Here is a 20,247-nt window from a genome sequence, read left to right on the forward strand (position 1 = left end):
AAATACCTGTGTCAAACCGCGAAGATCTCGTTCGTATTCGCTAACCATGAGCCGACATTCTGTAAACTAAATACCGCTGTATAAAACTTTAATCGGTATTTCAACTGTAGCTATAGCCTACATTGTTATCATTAATTTCAATTTTTAGTTTCTTAATTTTATCTAGTGTAGTTTCTCCTTTTATATCTACAGTTAAATTTTAAGTTGGCAGCAACAAGTAACCAGGAAACAAATGCCTCTAGTTTCAGCCTCTCCAACCCACAGTCCCAAGCAGGTCACTACCTGTATCTCTCAGCCCCCACCCTAAGTACCGCTAATCACCTTTAAGACATTTTTTCGCCTTACCCTACCTCCTTACAAATAGCTCATGTAAACACTCAGAGCATTCTCCCACATTTCCCGGAATTCTCTGAAATATTCTCAACCTGCAACCTACATGCCATACTATTCTCCGAGTCGTGGTTGCGTCAGTCTGTCCCTTCATCTCTTGTTAGTATGAATGGTTATTCATTAGTTAGGAATGACAGGAGTGGTAAGCTCGGTGGAGGAGTCGGTATGTATATACGGGATGATGTGAAATATAAGGTGATATTAAAATCCCCCAGTGAGTTCTCCAATAGCCCTGAATTCTTGTTCGTTGAGCTCATAGCTCGCGGTACGAAGTGCTTGCTTGGTGTGGTGTATCGTCCACCGAAGACTGGTAACATCACAAATCTAGAGGAAGCCCTACATGATTTAACACCCAGGTATGAGCATTTGATTTTAATGGGAGACTATAATACAGACTTGACAAACAAATCTACCGAAACAAAACGATTGACTGAGATGTTTTCATCCATTCATTTGACAAAACTACCCCTTAACCCTATACACCATGTTGCCAACTCACGTACGCTCGTCGATCTAATAATTGCTAATAATACCAACCGAATCCTAACTCATGGACAAATGCCCGTTCCCGGTCTTTCCCGACATGACATGGTTTACGCTGCATATTCCTTGAAGTGCCCTAAATTCAAGCCGAAATTAATTACATATAGAGATTTTAAACACCTTAATGAAGACGCATTTTTTGACGATGCTCTTAACACACCATGGCACAATATTCAGGTCATAAATGACATTGACGGAAAAGTAAATAATTTTAACGAACTACTTCTGACTCTGTATGACAGACATGCACCACTACGCACTGTTAGGGTAAAGAGACCTTCAAACCCATGGTTGTCCCAAGAAATACGCGACCAGATGAAAATAAGAGACGCAGCCTGTAATTATTACTTGAAATATCCTACATCTGACAATTTCGGAAAGTATAAAAAACTCAGAAACAGAACAACACAGTTAATTAGAAATGCTAAAATACGTCACTCTTATGATATTGTGAACACTCAACATTCTAGTCAGATTTGGAAATCTCTTCGCGAAATAGGATTATGCAAAAACAAGACAAATGACAACAACTGTAATGTACCACTAGCTGACCTAAACTCATACTTTAGCTCACGATCCTCTCATATTGACGATCAGACCAAAGCAGCAGTAATTAACAGAATATCCTCAAAAACAAGACATAATGGCGAGCAGTTCTACTTTTCTCATGTGACCCCCAGTGACGTTAGGGAAGTCTTCAGTGAAGTAAAGTCAGGGTCCACTGGCCATGATGGAATCAACCTGTCTCTTTTAAAAAGAGCCATAGACATCATACTTCCAACGGTCACACTTATCATTAATAACTCACTCATGACTGGAGTATTTCCTTCGAATTGGAAACATGCAATCATCCGGCCTTTCCCTAAAAACAACAACCCCAACAGTCCCGAAGATTATCGTCCTGTAAGTATCCTTCCTATATTAGGAAAATTGTTGGAGAAAATAGTACATAAACAAATGACTGAATATTTTATTCAGTACAGCTTACTTGACAAATATCAATCGGGATTCAGACAAAACCACAGTACTGCCACTGCATTAGTTAAACTGACAAATGACATGCAACTAGCGATAGATAAAGGACAAATGACTATACTTGTTCTCTTGGACTTAAGCAAAGCCTTCGATTGTGTATATAGAGACATATTACTCGCTAAACTTAAGGCACTGAAATTTTCTTACAGCACTTTAACCTGGGTACACTCCTATCTTAGTGATCGCCAGCAGCGCGTTTCAGTGGGAAACGATACATTTTCGTGGCAAACCACTAAGATGGGCGTGGCTCACGGAGGAGTATTGTCACCACTTTTGTTCTCACTGTACATGAACGACTTATCTGAGACGCTGACCAACTGTAAATATCACCTGTATGCAGATGATATTCAGTTATATATTCACACAAACCCTAATGACTTAAACAATTCAATCACTAAGTTAAACGAAGACTTAGCAAATGTTAATGACTGGACTAGCAGACATGGCCTGAAAATGAACCCATCAAAATCACAGGCCATCATAATTGGCACGTATAAATCTCATGCTAAAATACAAAACACGTCTATACCCAGTGTTATGCTCAGTGGAATACCAGTAACATTTAGCGATCATGTAAAGAACCTTGGAGTAGTATTCGATAAATATTTAAGTCGGTCGGAACATGTCACAAAAATTTGTCAAAGAGTATTCTACTCATTACATTCTACAAAAAGGATGAGGGACTTCCTTACAAGAAACACAAGAAAATTATTAGTACAGAGTCTAATATTTCCAATATTTGACTACGGAGATGTAGTTTATAATAGTATGAGCAAAACACTTTCATGTCGACTACAGCGAGCCTACAATGCTTGTGCCCGATTCGTATTAAATATCCCAATACAAACTCATATTAGCCCTTTCCTCTCTCAGCTGTCGTGGCTAAGATTGACTGAACGACGTAAATACCACGCTGTTTCCCTTTTCCACAGTATTCTGCAAACAAAAAAACCAGACTATCTTAGAACAGACTTTAAATACCTCTCCCCTTCCGATAGAGCTCCCTCAAGGTCATCCACACGTTCCCTCTTCTCCATTCCCATTCAGCCACAGTAACGCGTACAGCAACTCATTCATACCTGCTACCATACGTTCCTGGAACTCAATCCCAGCTGAAATTAGAGGCATAGGCAATGGGAAATTATTTAAAAGAAAATGTTTAATGTGGTACACAAATATGTAAAAAGTAGATTTTACTAACGTAATAATTAGCTCTTAATTATCAATAAGGATACAATATTATAGAGGTTAAGTAAATTAATTTTAGTGATTTTTAGAAATATATGTAAAAATGATTTTATGTACATTATTCTGTAAATTGTATAAAGCTGTTGTATAATATGGTTTGGCATAATAGCAGGCTTCATAGCCTGAGCCCCGCCATATAAGAAAGACAATAAACTAAACTAAACTAAACTACAGCACAGAGGCGGACTTTATGAATATTACATATTTGACTGATATTTACGACATTTAAGTGCATGTTTCGCATTTCGATATGAAATAAAACCGGGCGAGTTGGCCGTGCGGTCAGGGGCACGCGGTTGTGAGCGTGCATCCGGGAGATAGTGCGTTCGAATCTCACTGCCGGCAGCCCTGAAGATTGTTTTCCGTGGTTTCCCATTTTCACACCAGGCAAATGCTGGGGCTGTACCTTAATTAAGGTCACGGCCGCTTCCTTCCAACTCCTAGACCTTTCCTATCCCGTCGTCACCATAAGACCTATTTGTGTCGGTGCGACGTAAAGCAACTAGCAAGAAAAGAAAAATATATTACATAAAAATTCGGTTCCTAGGGATGACACAAACAAACCTAAACATTCTGGTGCCGGGCTGAGTGGCTCAGACGGTTAAGGCGCTGGCCTTCTAACCCCAACTTGGCAGGTTCGATCCTGGCTCAGTCCGGTGGTATTTGAAGGTGCTCAAATACGACAGCCTCGTGTCGGTAGATTTACTGGCACGTAAAAAGAACTCCTGCGGGACTAAATTCCGGCACCTCGGCGTCTCCGAAGACCGTAAAAGTAGTTAGTGGGACGTAAAGCAAATAACATTATTATTATTATTATTATTAAACATTCTGGTGATTATTTCTAACAAAAAGTGCTCGGCATGATATCGCGCGTCTCCTTATCAGGAAAGGCGTACACAACAGCTGATAGTGGTCTGACGGACAGGCTGTAATCACGTCACTATCAGACTCTACTCTGATGCTTCTGCGTGTTATACGCTGCGCTAGCAAGTTCATAATTCGATTAAAATGTAGCGAAATGCAGTCGAACTTCGATATCTCGAACGTCCATTACTCGAATTTTCAGCATCTCGAAGTAACTTACATTTCCCGGCCTTTTGTCCTATTCTTCACGTGTATTTATTTATTTATCTATACTCGAAATCTGATTCCACGAATTTCTCGATTTCTCGAAGCAAACGTTTCCTCCGTTGAAGCAAAAAAATACTCTGTAACTCGAATTCTATGCAACATTAACTGTGCAATACGGCATTTGTGTTTTGTGAGGAACAGTTAAGTAGTAAAGAAAGGGTTACAGTGATGCTGGGAGCTAATCTGACGAGAACCGAAAAAATAAAACTTCTAGTGGTCGGAAAATCGGCAACGCCGCGCTGTTTCTCGGGTGTCATTTAATTACCGGTCACGTACGAAAGCAACCCCCGAAGTCGCGGATGGCAAGCTCCATTTACGAATCTCGACTGTGAGGTATTGACGAGAAGTTTCAACGTGAAGGGGGGAAAGGTTAACAGTAACAAACAGAAGAGACTATTGGGTTTTTAAAAGGTGTTAACGGAGTTATGTTTCTTGTTTCACTACTGTATGTACTGTATCTTGTCTTCTAAAAAGTTACTATGATAAGGGTTATAATTAATAATAATAATAATAATAATAATAATTGTTGTATGTCCGGCGCTCCCTTCTCGCTCCGCCAGCCAGCTACACGCGCGCCAAGTGTCATTCTTCTAGCCTCGACGCGCAGCCCTCAGTGCGCGTGCCTGAACCATCGTGTGTGTACTATAAAGAGGAACTCCCAGCCTGTCCAGATGCCCACTTGCCCCGGTGTCCAGCTCCAGAATACGCCCTACGTCGAGCACGGAGGCTACTCCTCTTGAAAATGTGCTTCGGCCAGGTGGACTGAATTTCTGGCAGTACGAGGTATCACCTCTGGTCACCGCTCCTCTTATTCCGCTGCCCATATCCAGTCATACTATTACATACCGTTATATTTCCCTAATTAATGCAAGCTCCCTTAGTTTCGCTAAGTAAGAATTCTTCCAACATTGAACTTGCTTTTATGAACTCAGCAAGGAAAGACTTTCCAAAACATTTATGTCAGTACTTCTGATAGTTTTCGACTATCGACTTTTCATATCAAGGACTATCTTTTCAAGATAGTAGTGGATGTAAACACTGCAAACTTGTATATAGTGTACAAAAGATAGACTCTTTCTCAAGATTCCTAATTCATTTTGCTTCAAGTTAAATTTCAGTTTTATTTGTGTAAATAGTGTATTTTGCATTTGAAGCGAATAATAAAGTTGTGTTTTGTAAATCTCAACCTTGGTTACAACAACAATAATAATAATAATAATAATAATAATAATAATAATAATAATAATAATAATAATAATAATAATAATAATAATCGTATGGCCTCAGCTACCGTGTGCAGACATTTCAATTTGACGCCACCTGGCTGTCTGCTCGTCAGTTTCGACGTTCCGTTTTACTCTAGGCCGTAAAATAGTTTGTTTGTATATTTGTACGTACTGTAGGTCGGGTCGAGTCATAAGTCATGGCAACTATTTTTTTTTCTCGCGAACAGGAGACAACACGGAAAATTTAAGATATGCATTTGGAAACGTACGGTATGTACTTGAGTATGATGTCACTAGATGGTATATGTAAACAACAGTGTGGATCTAAGCATGCTCCCAAGTTCAGTGTGTGAGTGAGAGCGTCACAAAATGGAAGTCAACAAGCAGGAGCAACGATCTTATATTAAAATAGCAGTTCTTCGCGGCAGAAATGCACGCCAATGCCATGCAGAGCTGCGGGAAGCATTAGGTGTGCATGCCATGCCCTATAGAACAGTGGCGAGGTGGGTGGAGACGTAACATTAGGTGATTATTTTGAAGGTCTGTAACCAGAGGAGACCTGTCGTTTATACGTAATCTTGAGTATTTGCTGTCTATATCATAATAAAACAATGTTTACCAATGGCCTGTGTTCTGTCACTTTCCTACGAGAATCTCCTGAGGTTATAATTTTTCTTCCGGCACTATGCATAAGTACATGCCCTGTGTTTCCAAATGCATATCTTTTTCGTGTGGTCTCCTGTTCGCGAGAAAAAAAAAATAGTTGCCATAACTTATGACTCGACCCTCGTAAATACTGTTAACAATACTGTATTCAGTATAAGTCCGTAGATCCATATGATTCAATTATGAGTTATACAAGCTCAAAAACGGTAATCTCTATATATCGAAATTTCAATAACTCGAAATAAATTTAGCTCTGTAGGTGATTCGAAATCGAGGTTCCACTGTAGTTAATATAACATGTTGACTGACTAATTTTACAAGCCTGGATTACTTCTTACTTATAGTCTGGCTTTATTTATTTATTTATTTATTTATTTATTATGCCTTTGTAGGTGGCAAAGTTAGGGCTGTTGGCCCTCTTTTACACTTAACCACTGTAGTAATACATCATTGAGAGCAGAGTTTGAGTACATAATGTTATATAGTAAATAATGTTGTTGTTTGTCCAACCCTTGTCCCGTTTCCCTACGGGGTCGGGTATGAGGTGAGATGAATTTGTTGTGGCGGTTTTTTATGACCGGATGCCCTTCCTGACGTCAACCTCATCAGAGGAGTTAATGGGAGATGAAATGAATGACGTGATATATGATAGTAGGGAGAGGGTGAAACCCGGTGCCGGCACATAGCCTACTCCTGTCGAATAGCACCAAGGGGTCTGCTCAAGGCTTAACGTCCCCATCCGACGGACGAATCACCATCAACAGCGTCATATGCCCTCACTCCATATGAGCACTGCGGAGAGGTTTGGAATTTAATCCAGGCTTTTGGCACGCAATCTAGTGATTAGAAATTGTATACCACCACCTCCCCTACCCTGCCGGCCAACATTCAGATGGTGAAATTTTTTTTGACCAACGGGACTCGAACCGGCTAACCTCGGTGTTAGACCGTTTTAGACTTCAGCGCCTTAACGATCATGGCCACCAGGCGGGCTTATATAGTAAATAATAACCTACACAAAAATACATTACACTTTTCTAACTCACATTCATTCGATCTTCCAGTCATACAAGTTAGTCAGCTGCATTCAGCAGGTAGTCTCGGCAAGCAGTCTTAAATTTAAGTAACGAGGTGGAATTTCTGACACTGACACGCAAGGGATTCCAAAGTCTAGAACCCGTCACAACAAAGGAATTGTTGTACACAGAGGATCGGTGAACAGGAATAGAAAGGAAGGAACCAGAGCGGGTATTACTGTTGTGAAAGGAGGACAAATACTTAAGCTGGGATGAAATGCATAGTGCTCTGGATAGCGTGCTGGCCTTTGCTCACAGATGCCCCGGGTTCGATTCCCGGCAGAGTAATTTCTCTGGCACGGGGGACGGGTGTATGTGTCTTCATAATCATTTCATCCTCATCACGACGCGCAGGTCACCTACGAGGGTCAAAAAAGACTTGCATCTGGCGAGCCGATCATGTCCTCGGATACTCCTGCTACTAAAAGCCATGCGACATTTCTTTTCTTACTTATACTGTAGTCGCTCAAGAAATGAATGACCTCATGGTATTGTATACTCCTCAAATGTAATTGCTTATTAGACTTTTTTTTTTTTTGTTACGGGCTTTACGTCGCACCGACACAGATAGGTCATATGGCGACGATGTGATAGGAAAGGCCTAGGAGTTGCAAGGAAGCGTCTGTGGCCTTAATTAAGGTACAGCCCCAGCATTTGCCTGGTTGAAAATGGGAAACCACGGAAACCCATCTTCAGGGCTGCCGATAGTGGGATTCGAACCTACTATCTCCCGGATGCAAGCTCACAGCCGCGCGCCTCTACACGCACGGCCAACTTGCCCGGTTTATTAGACTTATGTTTAATACTTATCAAAATATAATTCATCTCCCACATAGATACAAACAACAAACATCAGAGATTCAATTGTTTCCGAGTGGTGATGGTGGTGATGGTGGTATCATTGTTTTAAGAGGAAGTGCAACTAGGCAAGCATTCTCTATATAACAGTAATCAGAGAGGAAAAATGGTCAACACTTCGAAAAAATGAAGGTATCGGCCAAAGAAAGAGTCCCTAAAACTCGCACACCTAATGCCATCGGGGTCGGAAGAGAACAACAGTTGACCAAGAGAGGTCGGATAGGAAAGGTGAAAGTGAGGAGCCTCACACAAGTAGGTCTAAGTGAAAGAAATGTCAGGTCTCACAATCAGTTAAGGGCCCCGTGGCCGCCAACCCACACTCGCAAATTAAGTGCCCCTTTTAGTCACCTCTTACCACAGGCAGTGATTACCGTTGGTGTTATTATACCGGTTGTATTTCCCGCTTGATGGCACTAATCACAAGTAGTTTCATGGTTCTAATACAATTATCCCTTGGTACCTCTTACGACAGCCAGGGGTATTGTGGGTGTATTTTTCGTCTGCGCCCCTCACTTACAGGAGGTGGATAGCAATAGCAAAGAGAACTTTCCAAGATAAAAATCATCTGCTGGTCAACAAACATATAGATATTCAAACTCGGAAGGCCTTTTCAAAAACATTTTTATGGAGAGTGCTTCTGTAGATGAGGACAGCAGACAAGAAAAGACTAGAGGCACTGATCCCGGCACTTATTATTATTATTATTATTATTATTATTATTATTATTATTATTATTATTATTATTATTATTATTATTATTATTATTATTGTTATTATTATTATTATTATTGTTGTTGTTACGGGGTTACCCGTGGACCAGCAGAGGTGAAGGAAGGTGCCGGGGTGAATGGGTCTAACTACTATGCCCAGAAAGAATTTAAACTGAAATGGAAGCTTATATTTTCAAAAAACAACAAGTTAACAAATTCTCACTTAGTGAGATAACAATGACATAGCAATTTAGAAACAAGACTTAGAAAAATCCAAGATTTCAAAACTTTAACACACTTGGGTTACAAACCCCTAGTTTTACAATTTCTGAACTTCCAGCTCAAACTTTACAGAAGGGTATAAATTTACACCAGGGCAGAAATCCCTCAATACATGGAGCGCTGGCTCCCAACTCCCAATATCAAGCCTTCAGAAGGCATTCAATAACCTTACTTTGAAAAAGAGCTAAGAGGCTCTCAGTTTTCAAGCTTATTCAAGGCAACACCAAAAATATCTTACACCTTCCATAGCCCAGCTTACAAATTGAAACAGGTATCTCGAACCCAACCTATAGGCCCTTCGTGTAAAAGAAATAACAGTTAAATAAATGATAAATGGCCCGAACACAAAATGAAAGGAGGCGAATATTTACACTCCTTGATGTGGCTTCTTAAAACCTAGAGGGCACTAGGCCGATGAAACAGGGGCTATTCCCAAACTATGGAGATGACGCGTATAAAAATAAATTAAGACATTACCGAAAGGAAAAAGACCAGCTACAAACGTAGTCACCTCAAACCAATGTGAAGGGGAGCTCGAGGGGGTACAGCACTCTCTATCCCCGATTTACAGTTAAAGATATTATGAAGTTTTTACATAAGCCGGCAGGAAATTACATTTGTAGAAAAGTAGGTTACATGGTTAAAGTTTCGGACCTTTCCCTCAGGTTAAACTGCGGAGAGAGCAAGAAATAAAGATGTTAACTGGCCATTACCTTGCTGAAGACTTGCTGCCTGATGAAAGAGGCGCCTCCCGCCTCCTGCTTGACACACACACTAAGTTAGATGTTGATCAAATGGCCAAGAGACGTGAAAATCCGCAGTTTATAAACCCTCGGGGAAGGTTCGAGACCTTGCATGAATAAACTAGCCACACCCTCTCAATTTATTGGTCAATACAAAAGTTACATTCAAAGTCGAAAAGAAATACGGGATTGGTTGGAAATAAATTACAAAAAATAGGGATTTGCTCTATTCAAAACTGGCGGAAAGAAAATATAAATATTGCCAACCCAAAAATAAATGAACATCAATTAGTAAAAAAAACTTATGAATACAAAACTTCTTCAAAAAAGTTCTTTCACTTCGCACCAGGGTGCATGATCATAGTTTTCTAGCAGTGACATCTATGAGAGAATGTCCAAACTTCTTGATGAACGGAAAACAAAAACAAGTTGAAATTCACACAGTACTGGAAACTTCACAATAACAAAATTACGTCGAATTACAGTAGTGACATTTTCTGAGTAAAAGTTTAAGTAGGTCTAGTTTCAAGTTCACTGTTCCTCCTGTAGAGAAGTTCGATTAGGCGCAACATTTAAATGCGCGGCCTTGGGGTGTACCTCCCGGTACAATTATTATTATTATTAATTAATATTGCCTGGTGTGAAAATGAGGAACCACGGAAAACCACCACCAGGGCTGCCGACTGCGCGGTTTGAAAACACTATCTCCTGAATCTAAGCTGACAGCTACTTGCTCGGTTTTAACCTTCCAAAACATCAGTTGCTCTAATAAACTCAGGAGCGTGTTTAATACATTGTAATAATGGTTTGTTAATTAAAAAAAAAAGAATTAACTTGATTCTTGTAATCTTCATTTTCAGATCAAGAATGTACAGCTTTTACATTTGGTTGGGGCTTGTTGGAGCGGTAGGTCTGTCTACGTACTCTCAAGGATCACCGCTGCCACAGGTTGTTCATCCGAATTCCTTGGTCCCGCAGGAGAGGTTTCTTCCCCTGGATCCTGAGACAGAGGAGTTCGATAGGCATATTCCTATCAAAACTGCACAAAATGTGAGTATTCACGCCTTTATTATTATTATTATTATTATTATTATTATTATTATTATTATTATTATTATTATTATTATTATTATTGCGTTAGGGCCTACTAGGGACCACGTTCCAATTTCAATTCTTCATCCTTTGTTGTTGTTCCTTTTCTTCCAATATTCCTTCATTGCTTTACTACGTTTCTTTCTCCTTTCTTCAGACCACTTTGTGTCGGTTTTCTTTGCCTCCCTCCCTTGGAATCCTTCCATTTTTAAACTTTCTTCCTGAAAATTTCTCTTTCCATTACTTCCTCTTCTCTGATGTTGTTTCTTTCCAAGTCTTTTTTGATCTCTTGAATCCAGGTGGTTCTTGACTTTTTCTTCCAAAGACACGTGAAGATGTTTTTGGTTAGTCTATTTTCGTCCATTCTGTAAATATGTCCAAAAATAGCAGTCTCCTCTTCCGTACTGTCATAGATATGTTCTCTATGTTCTGATAAATTTCGTTATTACTTCTTAATTCCCAAAATTCTGTAGTTTTTAGAGGGTCTAATATTTTTATTATAATTCCTCTTTCTAGTACTTCCAATCTTTCAAGTTTATAATTGAGTACTAAGCATTCACTGACATAAGCATTCTGGTTTCACAACTGTGTTGCAGTGCTTTATTTTAAGATTTTCAGATAAACATTTTTTTGTTGTATATATTTTTTGTTATACCATTATTTCTATTATTACTATTGTTATTTCTTCTTTGACTCTCCATTTCTATGTATTCGTACTTCCACCTCAAGGGTCTTCATTTCAGTCCTTGTTTCTTTGTATCATCCTATAATCCCTTTCTACTTCAGCGTTTCGTCTCCTCTGTGCTGCATCAACAAGTAAACTTCCCTTGAAGGTTCACCACTCCGTCCACATCGGTCTTACTATTTACACATTGAAGAGCTCGTTTCCGAAACTCACTAAGTCAAAAACATTTAAAAAATCTTTGTACACGCATGCACAGAAATGGTGTCCCGATATAAACAAAGTATGGTGTCCCCTCATCTCCTTGCTTAACGCATTGCTGCAGGTAGACAGTCCGCTACAAGACTGTTGTGATTGAAATGGGCACAGTGGTGGGTGTATAGCCGAAGTGCTCACTGTGGGCAGTCCGTCCCGCGGGTGCACAACTAGGCCGGCCGCAAAATGAGACGCAGGTCCGTGAGGTGATGCAGGGTGACTCACGGTGAGTTTCTGCGAACCACAGAACTGACTGAACCCGCGCATGTTACGGCGCAGGGTGACGTGACGCAGTTGCTGCGCGTGGTGACCCTGCGGACCGCAGTCTCTCTTCTGCTGTTTCCTGCAAGACTCGCGGTGATTTTGGTTGTTCATATTGTTGATAAACCATTTTACTGACTCAGGAATTCTTTTTGAAATATCATATTAAATATATTTTTTGTCTAAACCACCATAAAATATATACTGTGTTTTGAGGAAGAATTAATGTACAATATAAAGCAACAGAATACCAATTTAATGCAGTTAAATGTTTTATCTATTGATGAATGCAAAAATAATTGTTTTGAAATGAGAAATTCCAAAAAATAAACTCATGTGACAAATTATTTGTAATGGCTAAACTGAGATATACAAATTGAAAACAACTTATTTCCATACACAAAAAGTGGGTTTAACTGAGAAAAATAAGTAACAAATAATGTGATGAAGTCATGACGAGGGGATATGAGAGAAGGAAGTAATTATGAGTATTATTTTTTTTTCTTTTTACAAGTTCCTTTACGTCGCACCGACACAGATAGTTCATAAACTGCGATCCAACTTGCGACGATTGTCGCCGTGACTCCCTCTGCCGTGAAGAATTCGACGTGAGTCACTCTGCGTCACCTCACGGACCTGCGTCTCATTTTGCGGCCGGCCTGAGCGGGCTGGCGGGCAGGCAGGAAATGGGCACATGCTATTCAACCACTGTGACGTGGTTACGACACAGGCCGTGAAGTTTGGGCGAAGTTCTCCCACTCTCTCTCGATCTCTGCGGCGATACCCGAGTTGAAAATGAAGCCAGAAAATAATGAGAGTGTGTGTGTGTGTGTGTGGGGGGGGGGGGGGGGCAGAAATCCACGTCATTTTCAATTTACGTTGTAAGAAATAAGTTATTTATGTTCATTGTAGTTTATGTACTTTGACTGGATACAATAAAGAGTTAGGCCGTACAACCTCCATGTTTGTAATGTCCGTAAAGAATTACAAATTTCACTAAACTTACTAAATTTTAAGAGGTGCTTTAGAAACATTTTTAATATCTATATATATAAAATTAGAGTTTTGTCTGTACATTGCTCAGAATTTGAAAAGAATGGTATTTCTGTATCGATCATGTCCACAGTAACAAGAAAATGCACTTTTTACTTTTCCGTAATTTCTGTCTGTCTGTCTATCTGTCTGTCTGTACGTATGTACACGCATCACGAGAAAACGGCTGAAGAGAATTTAATAAAAATCGGTATTTAGAGTCGGGGGGTTAGCCGCTACAATCTAGGCTATAAATAATTTTATTCACGCTGAGTGAAATGGTAGTTTAGGGGAAGGCCTAAAATTCAATTCTCAAATATTTATATTATTAGTGGTCATATCGATAAATACGACATAACTAAAGTTATACAGAATTAAATTTCTGATCATTTTCGTCATATGCATTTTTACCGCACCGGCTATGATAACGGAGATATTCATGAATATGGGTTTTTGTTGCTAAGATCATATCAGCGCCGTCTCTGCTGCCATTCATCTCCGATAGATGGTATTACTGCTGTATACTAAGTTCTTTTAAATTTGCTCTACGTCGCGCCGACACCGATTGGACTCATGGCGACGATGGGATACGAAAGGGCTAGGGGTGGGAAGGAAGCAGCCCCTACGTTAATTATGTTACAGCCCCAGCATTTTTCTGGTGTGAAAATTGGAGATCATGGAAAACCATCTTCAGGGCTGTCGACAGTGGAGTTCGAATCCACTACCTCCCGGATCCAAGCTCATAGCTATGCGCCCCTAACCGAACAGCCAACTCACCCGGTCGTACCGAATATAATAGCCTGCCTGAAAATTGGCGGGAAGTAGCTGGGGATTTAGATAAATTTCTGATACTACTGATACGTAACAAACTGGTTCATCATAGCATTCGAGCTATTCCATTCCAACTCTGAGGCACTGACTGGAATGAGCAGTGTGCATATTTAACGGAATAATGGCATAGAAGTGTACACGGCTGTCTGCGGTCTGGTCATTACAGCACTGGAACTTTGGATCGTAAGATCGCCACTGTAGTACTGTTCGTCAAAAGTGAGAAAATGTGCGGTTTATTAATTTGATCGAGTATTTTATATAACGTTGCTTTTAATCACTACATTCCTTCTGACGACTTCAGGTAGGAAAACCACAAGGACAGTCTTCCTGAGAATCCCGTAGCGAAACACGGGTACATCAGCTAGTCTATATATATAAAATAAGAGTTTTTTCTGTACATTGCTCAGAATTTGAAAAGAATGGTATTTCTGTATCGGTCATGTCCGCAGTAACAAGGAAATGTATTTTTTACTTTTCCGTAATTTCTCTCTCTGTCTGTCTATCTGTATGTATGTATGTATGTATGTACACGCATCACGAGAAAACGGCTGAAGAGAATTTAATGAAAATCGATATGTAAAGTCGGGTGATGAACCACTACAATCTAGGCTATAAATGATTTTATTCACGCTGAGTGAAATGGCAGTTTAAGGGAAGGCCTGAAATTTCATTCTCAAATATTTATGTTATTAGTGGTCGTGTCTTAATGAAAATCGGTATGCAAAGTCGATATAATCTAGGCCATAAATAATTGTATTCACGCTGAGTGAAATGGCAGTTTAGGGGAATGCCTAAAATTTAATTTACCGAGCTCGATTGCTGCAGTCGCTTAAGTGCGGCCAGTATCCAATATTCGGGAGATAGGTTCGAATCCCACTGTCGGCAGCCCTGAAAATGGTTTTCCGTAGTTTCCCATTTTCACACCAGGAAAATGCTGGGGCTGTACCTTAATTAAGGCCACGGCCGCTTCCTTCCCACTCCTAGCCCTTTCCCGTCCCATCGTCGCCATAAGACCTATCTGTGTCGGTGCGACGTAAAGCAACTAGCAAAAAAAAAAAAAATTAATTTTCAAACATTTATGTTATTAGTGATCGAATCTTAATGGAAATCGGTAGACAAGGACGGGAAATAAGTCGCTACAATATAGGCTTTACATAATTGTATCCACGCTGAGAAAAATGGTAGTTTAGGGGAAGGCCTAAAATGTAATTCTCAAATATTTATTATATTAGTGGTCGTATCTTCACGAAAATTGGTATGCAAAGTCGGGTAATAAGTCGCTATAATCTAGGCTATCAATAATTTTATGCACACTGAGTGAAATGGTAGTTTAGGGGAAGGCCTGAAATGTAATATTCTCAAAAAAGTTATTTATGTTATTAGTGGTCGTATCGATAAATACTACATAACTACTATAACTTTAGTTATGTCGTAAGTTAGTGTAGTTATGTAAGAAGTTATTAAATTTCCTATCACTTATACTGACGTTTTTGTAATGACCTATGTTGAATTCAGTTAGGAAAACCACCAAATCAGTCTTTCTGAGAATCTCGTAGCGAAGCACGGATACATCAGCTAGTAATAAAATATGGAGTTAAGATGGATAAGCTGTGATTTGTTGTTGCTTGGGTTTAAATTATATGATAAACTCACCATCAATCCAGTCATCCTTACCGGGAATAACATCGGTTAGGTTATTTATTTTAAAGGCATAGTGTGTATCTATTTGGTGTATACATTTACATTGTAGTAATTCTATCTTGGATAGTAAATATCTATGTCCTCACTCATGGTGAAACTCCTTCACCATTTAGAGGCCAACTTTTAACATCGGTCACTTGATAAATTTTAAACACAGTACTCTTTTCAGAAATTCATTGAACGGGAAAAGTCACATAACACTACAACACTGTGCAAAATCATGCAGTAAATTTGTTGAATTATGTAAATAAATAACTTTTTTGCTGAATGAATAACAGAAATATAAAAATTTAAATACTACACTGAGGCACTGATATCGAGAATCAACAAAATGAACTTGGCATACAAGCTAAGTATGAACACCTATAACAAGAAGAAGATCTCAGTTAATGCAAAACTCAGACATTATCAGACAATGATCCGTCAAGAAGCCTTATATGCAGCTGAATGTTTGAACCTGATAAAGGTAGAAGTTAGAATTGGTGGAGCGAAAAATTCTAAGGAAGATACTGGGAGCCCTAAGAACAGACAATGGATCACACAGAAAGAAAGCAAACCAAGAACTGTACCGCAAGATAGAAAAGATCTCAGACACCATCCGGAACAGTAGAGCCATGTTCTTTGGACACATCTACAGAATGGACCCGGAAAGACTGACCAATCAGATAGTAAAGTTTTCTGAGACTAGGAAAAGTGTGGTACGCTGGCGCCAGGAAGTGAAGAAGGACCTGACAGAAATAGGAATACAAGGATCGGAAATAAGCAACAGGGAAACTTACAAGTCGAAAATAAAGAACACAAAGAATTTCCAAGCAAAAATTAGTTTGCGGACCCAAACACCATGGACGGAAGAGAGAAGAAGGTAGCAGAGTGAAAGAATGGAGGATTACTGGGCGCAGATCCAAGCCCAGAAGCAGCTGAAATCGAATTAACGTAGTCCACAGTTGGCCAAAACTAATGAAAGATGAAAGAAGAAGAAGAAGAAGAAGAAGAAGAAGAAAAGCAGTCGTTCGCATCCAAGGAATTATAAATCATAGTACGCTTAAAACCTGCATCTTTGTAAATAGTAACCCACAAATTTCAACGTGTTACATTTCTTTGAGTGTATAATTGTCCGGCTCCATGGCTAAGTGGTTAGCGTGCTGGCCTTTGGTCACAGGGGTTCCGGGTTCCGTGGCACGGGAGCTGGGTGTGTGTGTTGTCTTCATCATCATTCCATCCTCGCCACGACGCGCAGGTCGTCTACGGGATTCAAATGAAAAGACCTGCACCTGGCGAGTCGAACCCGTCCTGGGATATCCCGGCATTAAAAGCCATACGCCATTTCATTTCAGTGTATAAATGTAAGAAAATAAAACTGACTGTTTATATCGAGCGCAGTATTTCGCTCTCTCACTTCACTGTGACGAATGATTGCTACGTAAGCTGCCCGCATTCACGTCAGGTCAGCCCGGTCGCACTGGGCTAGCCTTAATGGGCGCCCGTCTTTGCACTCTGATGTATAGCAATACACACACTGTGCCTTCAGCAATATCCGTTCACTCCCTTCCCCTCCTTTTTGTACTGGAGTGTCCTTCAACACTACTCCTTCACTCTCTCCCTTCCTTTTGGTACCGGAGTGTCCTTCAACACTACCCCTTCATTCCCTTCCCTCCTTTCCAGTACTAGAGTGGCCTTCAACACTACCCCTTCAATCCCTCCCATTCTTTCCAGTACCGGAGTGGGGCAGTGTTGCTTGTTTATGTCGGACACCATTTCAGTTGCATGCGTGTACTATTAGTTTTAACTTCTGTATAAGGTAAATCCGGGACAGATGCCGCCCCGGTAGAGATGCCGCATACACTGTAGCTAAAGGTTCCCCTCGTTACAGCTAGATGGCAATATGTGTGGTTTTTCAGTTTCTAAGGAAGAACTGCTGTCTGCGAGTGTGACGAAATTTGCTCGTACATTACGCTAATTATAGCCGATATATTGAGGCGAGTACACGTTTCCTCCTGACAAAGTTTTTGCGTGTGTTAATTTATTGTATATTAAGTTGGCTTCAAATGCTTAAATCAGACGTTTTTAGTACAGTAGACGTCAGAAGCATAACTGTAGTTGAGAGTAAGCTCATTTTGGGCCATGATAGCCTTGAGGTATGACAACAGGAGGGTGCGGTGTCGCTCCCTGATAGTTGAGAGAGTTGCCGTTTTAGTACAGTAGACGTCAGAAGCATAACTGTAGTTGAGAGTAAGCTCATTTTGGGCCATGATAGCCTTGAGGTATGACAACAGGAGGGTGCGGCGTCGCTCCCTGATAGTTGAGAGAGTTGCCGCACAACAATCCGGGTGAGATGCCTCATTGCTATCAGATTCTACAAGCGATCTGGAAACATTCAATACTATTCAGAGTGTACCGGTATTTTATTCGAATATTTTATCGTCTCACAAGTTTTAATATACATAATCTATTTTACTGATTTCATTAGTAACATTATTTTATTATATAAAATTATATTATTTTCAGAAATAAAAATTTGCAACATGCCTGCTCAGTATAAAAGTAAGGGCACTGTTAAAAGACGTCAATAGACAGAGGAAAATTTAAGAGAGGCTGTTAAAAGACTGAAAGCCAAGGAAATACTGATCAGGGAGGCAGAATCATACTACAGAATAATGACGGAACGAACACTGAAACTTAGAATGCAGTCAGGAAATCTGGGAAAAGGCTCTCTGGGTCCAGCAGGTACAGCTACTTCAATAATCACCGAAGTCAAACTGATATTCAAAAAAGGATGACTGTATCTAGTGTTTGAGTTACAAACAGTGGCTGCATGAATCTTGCTCCACATATAACGACTGTTGCAGCAAGATTGCTAGAGTACAAAGTTTTAAGAAACAATCTGTAAAAACTTGTACGAGGATAAACATCCGTTTTTGATTCAAGAATCCTGCCTTAGACATGTTTTCAAATTATTGTGTCAGGACAGAATTATATTCATTGTGATTTTGATGTTTCCTTTATATAACACGACGGCCCCGTGGTGTAGAGATAGCGTGCCTGCCTCTCACCCGGAGGCCCCGGGTTCGATTTCGGGCCAGGTAAGGGAATTTTCTCTTGACCTGAGGGCTGGTTCGAGGTCCACTCAGTCTACGTGATCAGAATTGAGTTATCTGACGGTGAGATGGCGGCCCCGGTCTCGGAAGCCCAGAATAACGGCCGAGAGGATGCGTCGTGCTGACCACAGGCTCCTCGTAATCTGCAGGCTTTTGGGCTGAGCAACGGTCGCTGGGCAGGCCTGAGCCCTTTCAAGGGCCTTAAGTGCCGTGGGGTTTTATATAACACAGTGAAGAATCCATTGCACATGCACATTCATAGTAAATCGAAATTTATGATTAATTTAATGTTGTAAATTATCAGATAGATTCTTTTACCATTGAATGATTATATTATATGGATATGTTTGTCTTGTAGTGCGTTCTAGTGTTCGGTTATATTAAAATTGAAGAAATAGACTTAAATTTGATTTTGTCATTAATTATTTTACTTGCGGCATCTCTCCCGAGCAAAGTCGGCATCTATACCGGGATCCAGGGAGAGACGCCGTAGATGCAACAATTCCTTTGTTCTCTCCTTTCTCCCATTTACTTTCAATTGCCAATATTTTGTTCATCCCTGATCAAATGTACATGTTTTCAAATTATGCTCGATGAATTTGCAACAATTTTTAAAATAAATATACCGAGATATAACAAAAGACATAAAAAGTGCGACAACTCTCCCGGAATTACCTTAATGATACACAAATTTCTCTTCTTTAGCATAGTGTAAGACTGCATGATCAACGATATCTGTATCATCTGTGAAGTACTTCAGAGCTCGATTGTAGAGTAACTGAGCTTGTTCAGACCGAGAAATGAACATCAGGTATTTTTCAATATCTTTCTTCTTCTTCTTCTCCTTCTCCTTTGCAGATATTTTATTGCATTCCTCCAAGAATAGACCGATTTCTTCTTTAATACTTAGTATTCATTGAAGTCTCCAAGTAGGTATTCTTCGCAAAAACTTCCCTCTTTCGTTTCTCGTACAAGAAAACACGCTGTTTCCTCATCAGAAATGGGAAATACAAGCTAACTTGTACGCATGCGTATTAGAATTAGCAGTGTTTGGAAGACACCACTGCCTGACTTATACCCTAGCACAGTAAGTATAGGGAAATAAAATATTAGCGACATAGATAGGTCTACACATTACATACAAGTCCCAACGGATTTCTCAATTTCGGCAAAAACTGACTTAGTGAGTTACGGACCGGGCGAGTTGGCCGTGCGGTTAGGGGCGCGCAGCTATGAGCTTGCATCTGGGAGATAGTGGGTTGAAACCCCACTATTGGCAGCCCTGAAGACGGTTTTCCGTGGTTTCTTATTTTCGCACAGAAAATTAACGAAAGCCACGGCCGCTTCCTTCCAACTCCTAGGCCTTTCCTCTCCCATCGTCGCCCTAAGG

At 40.1% G+C, this 20,247-nt stretch overlaps 1 protein-coding gene across 1 annotated transcript in view; it reads left to right on the forward strand.

The window, feature by feature from the left end:
• The window catches only part of LOC136883538 (cilia- and flagella-associated protein 251), a 50,996-nt gene that overhangs the window by 21,906 nt on the left and 8,843 nt on the right, over nt 1–20,247 (forward strand). The window contains exon 2 of the mRNA XM_067155910.2: nt 10,769–10,958. Within this exon, the coding sequence (XP_067012011.2) occupies nt 10,776–10,958 (183 nt within the window). The 5' untranslated portion in view covers nt 10,769–10,775. The remainder of the gene's footprint in view (nt 1–10,768; nt 10,959–20,247) is intronic.

Source organism: Anabrus simplex, chromosome 11 (assembly GCF_040414725.1).
Source record: "Anabrus simplex isolate iqAnaSimp1 chromosome 11, ASM4041472v1, whole genome shotgun sequence".
In the NCBI taxonomy this organism is placed as follows: Eukaryota; Metazoa; Arthropoda; class Insecta; order Orthoptera; family Tettigoniidae; genus Anabrus; species Anabrus simplex.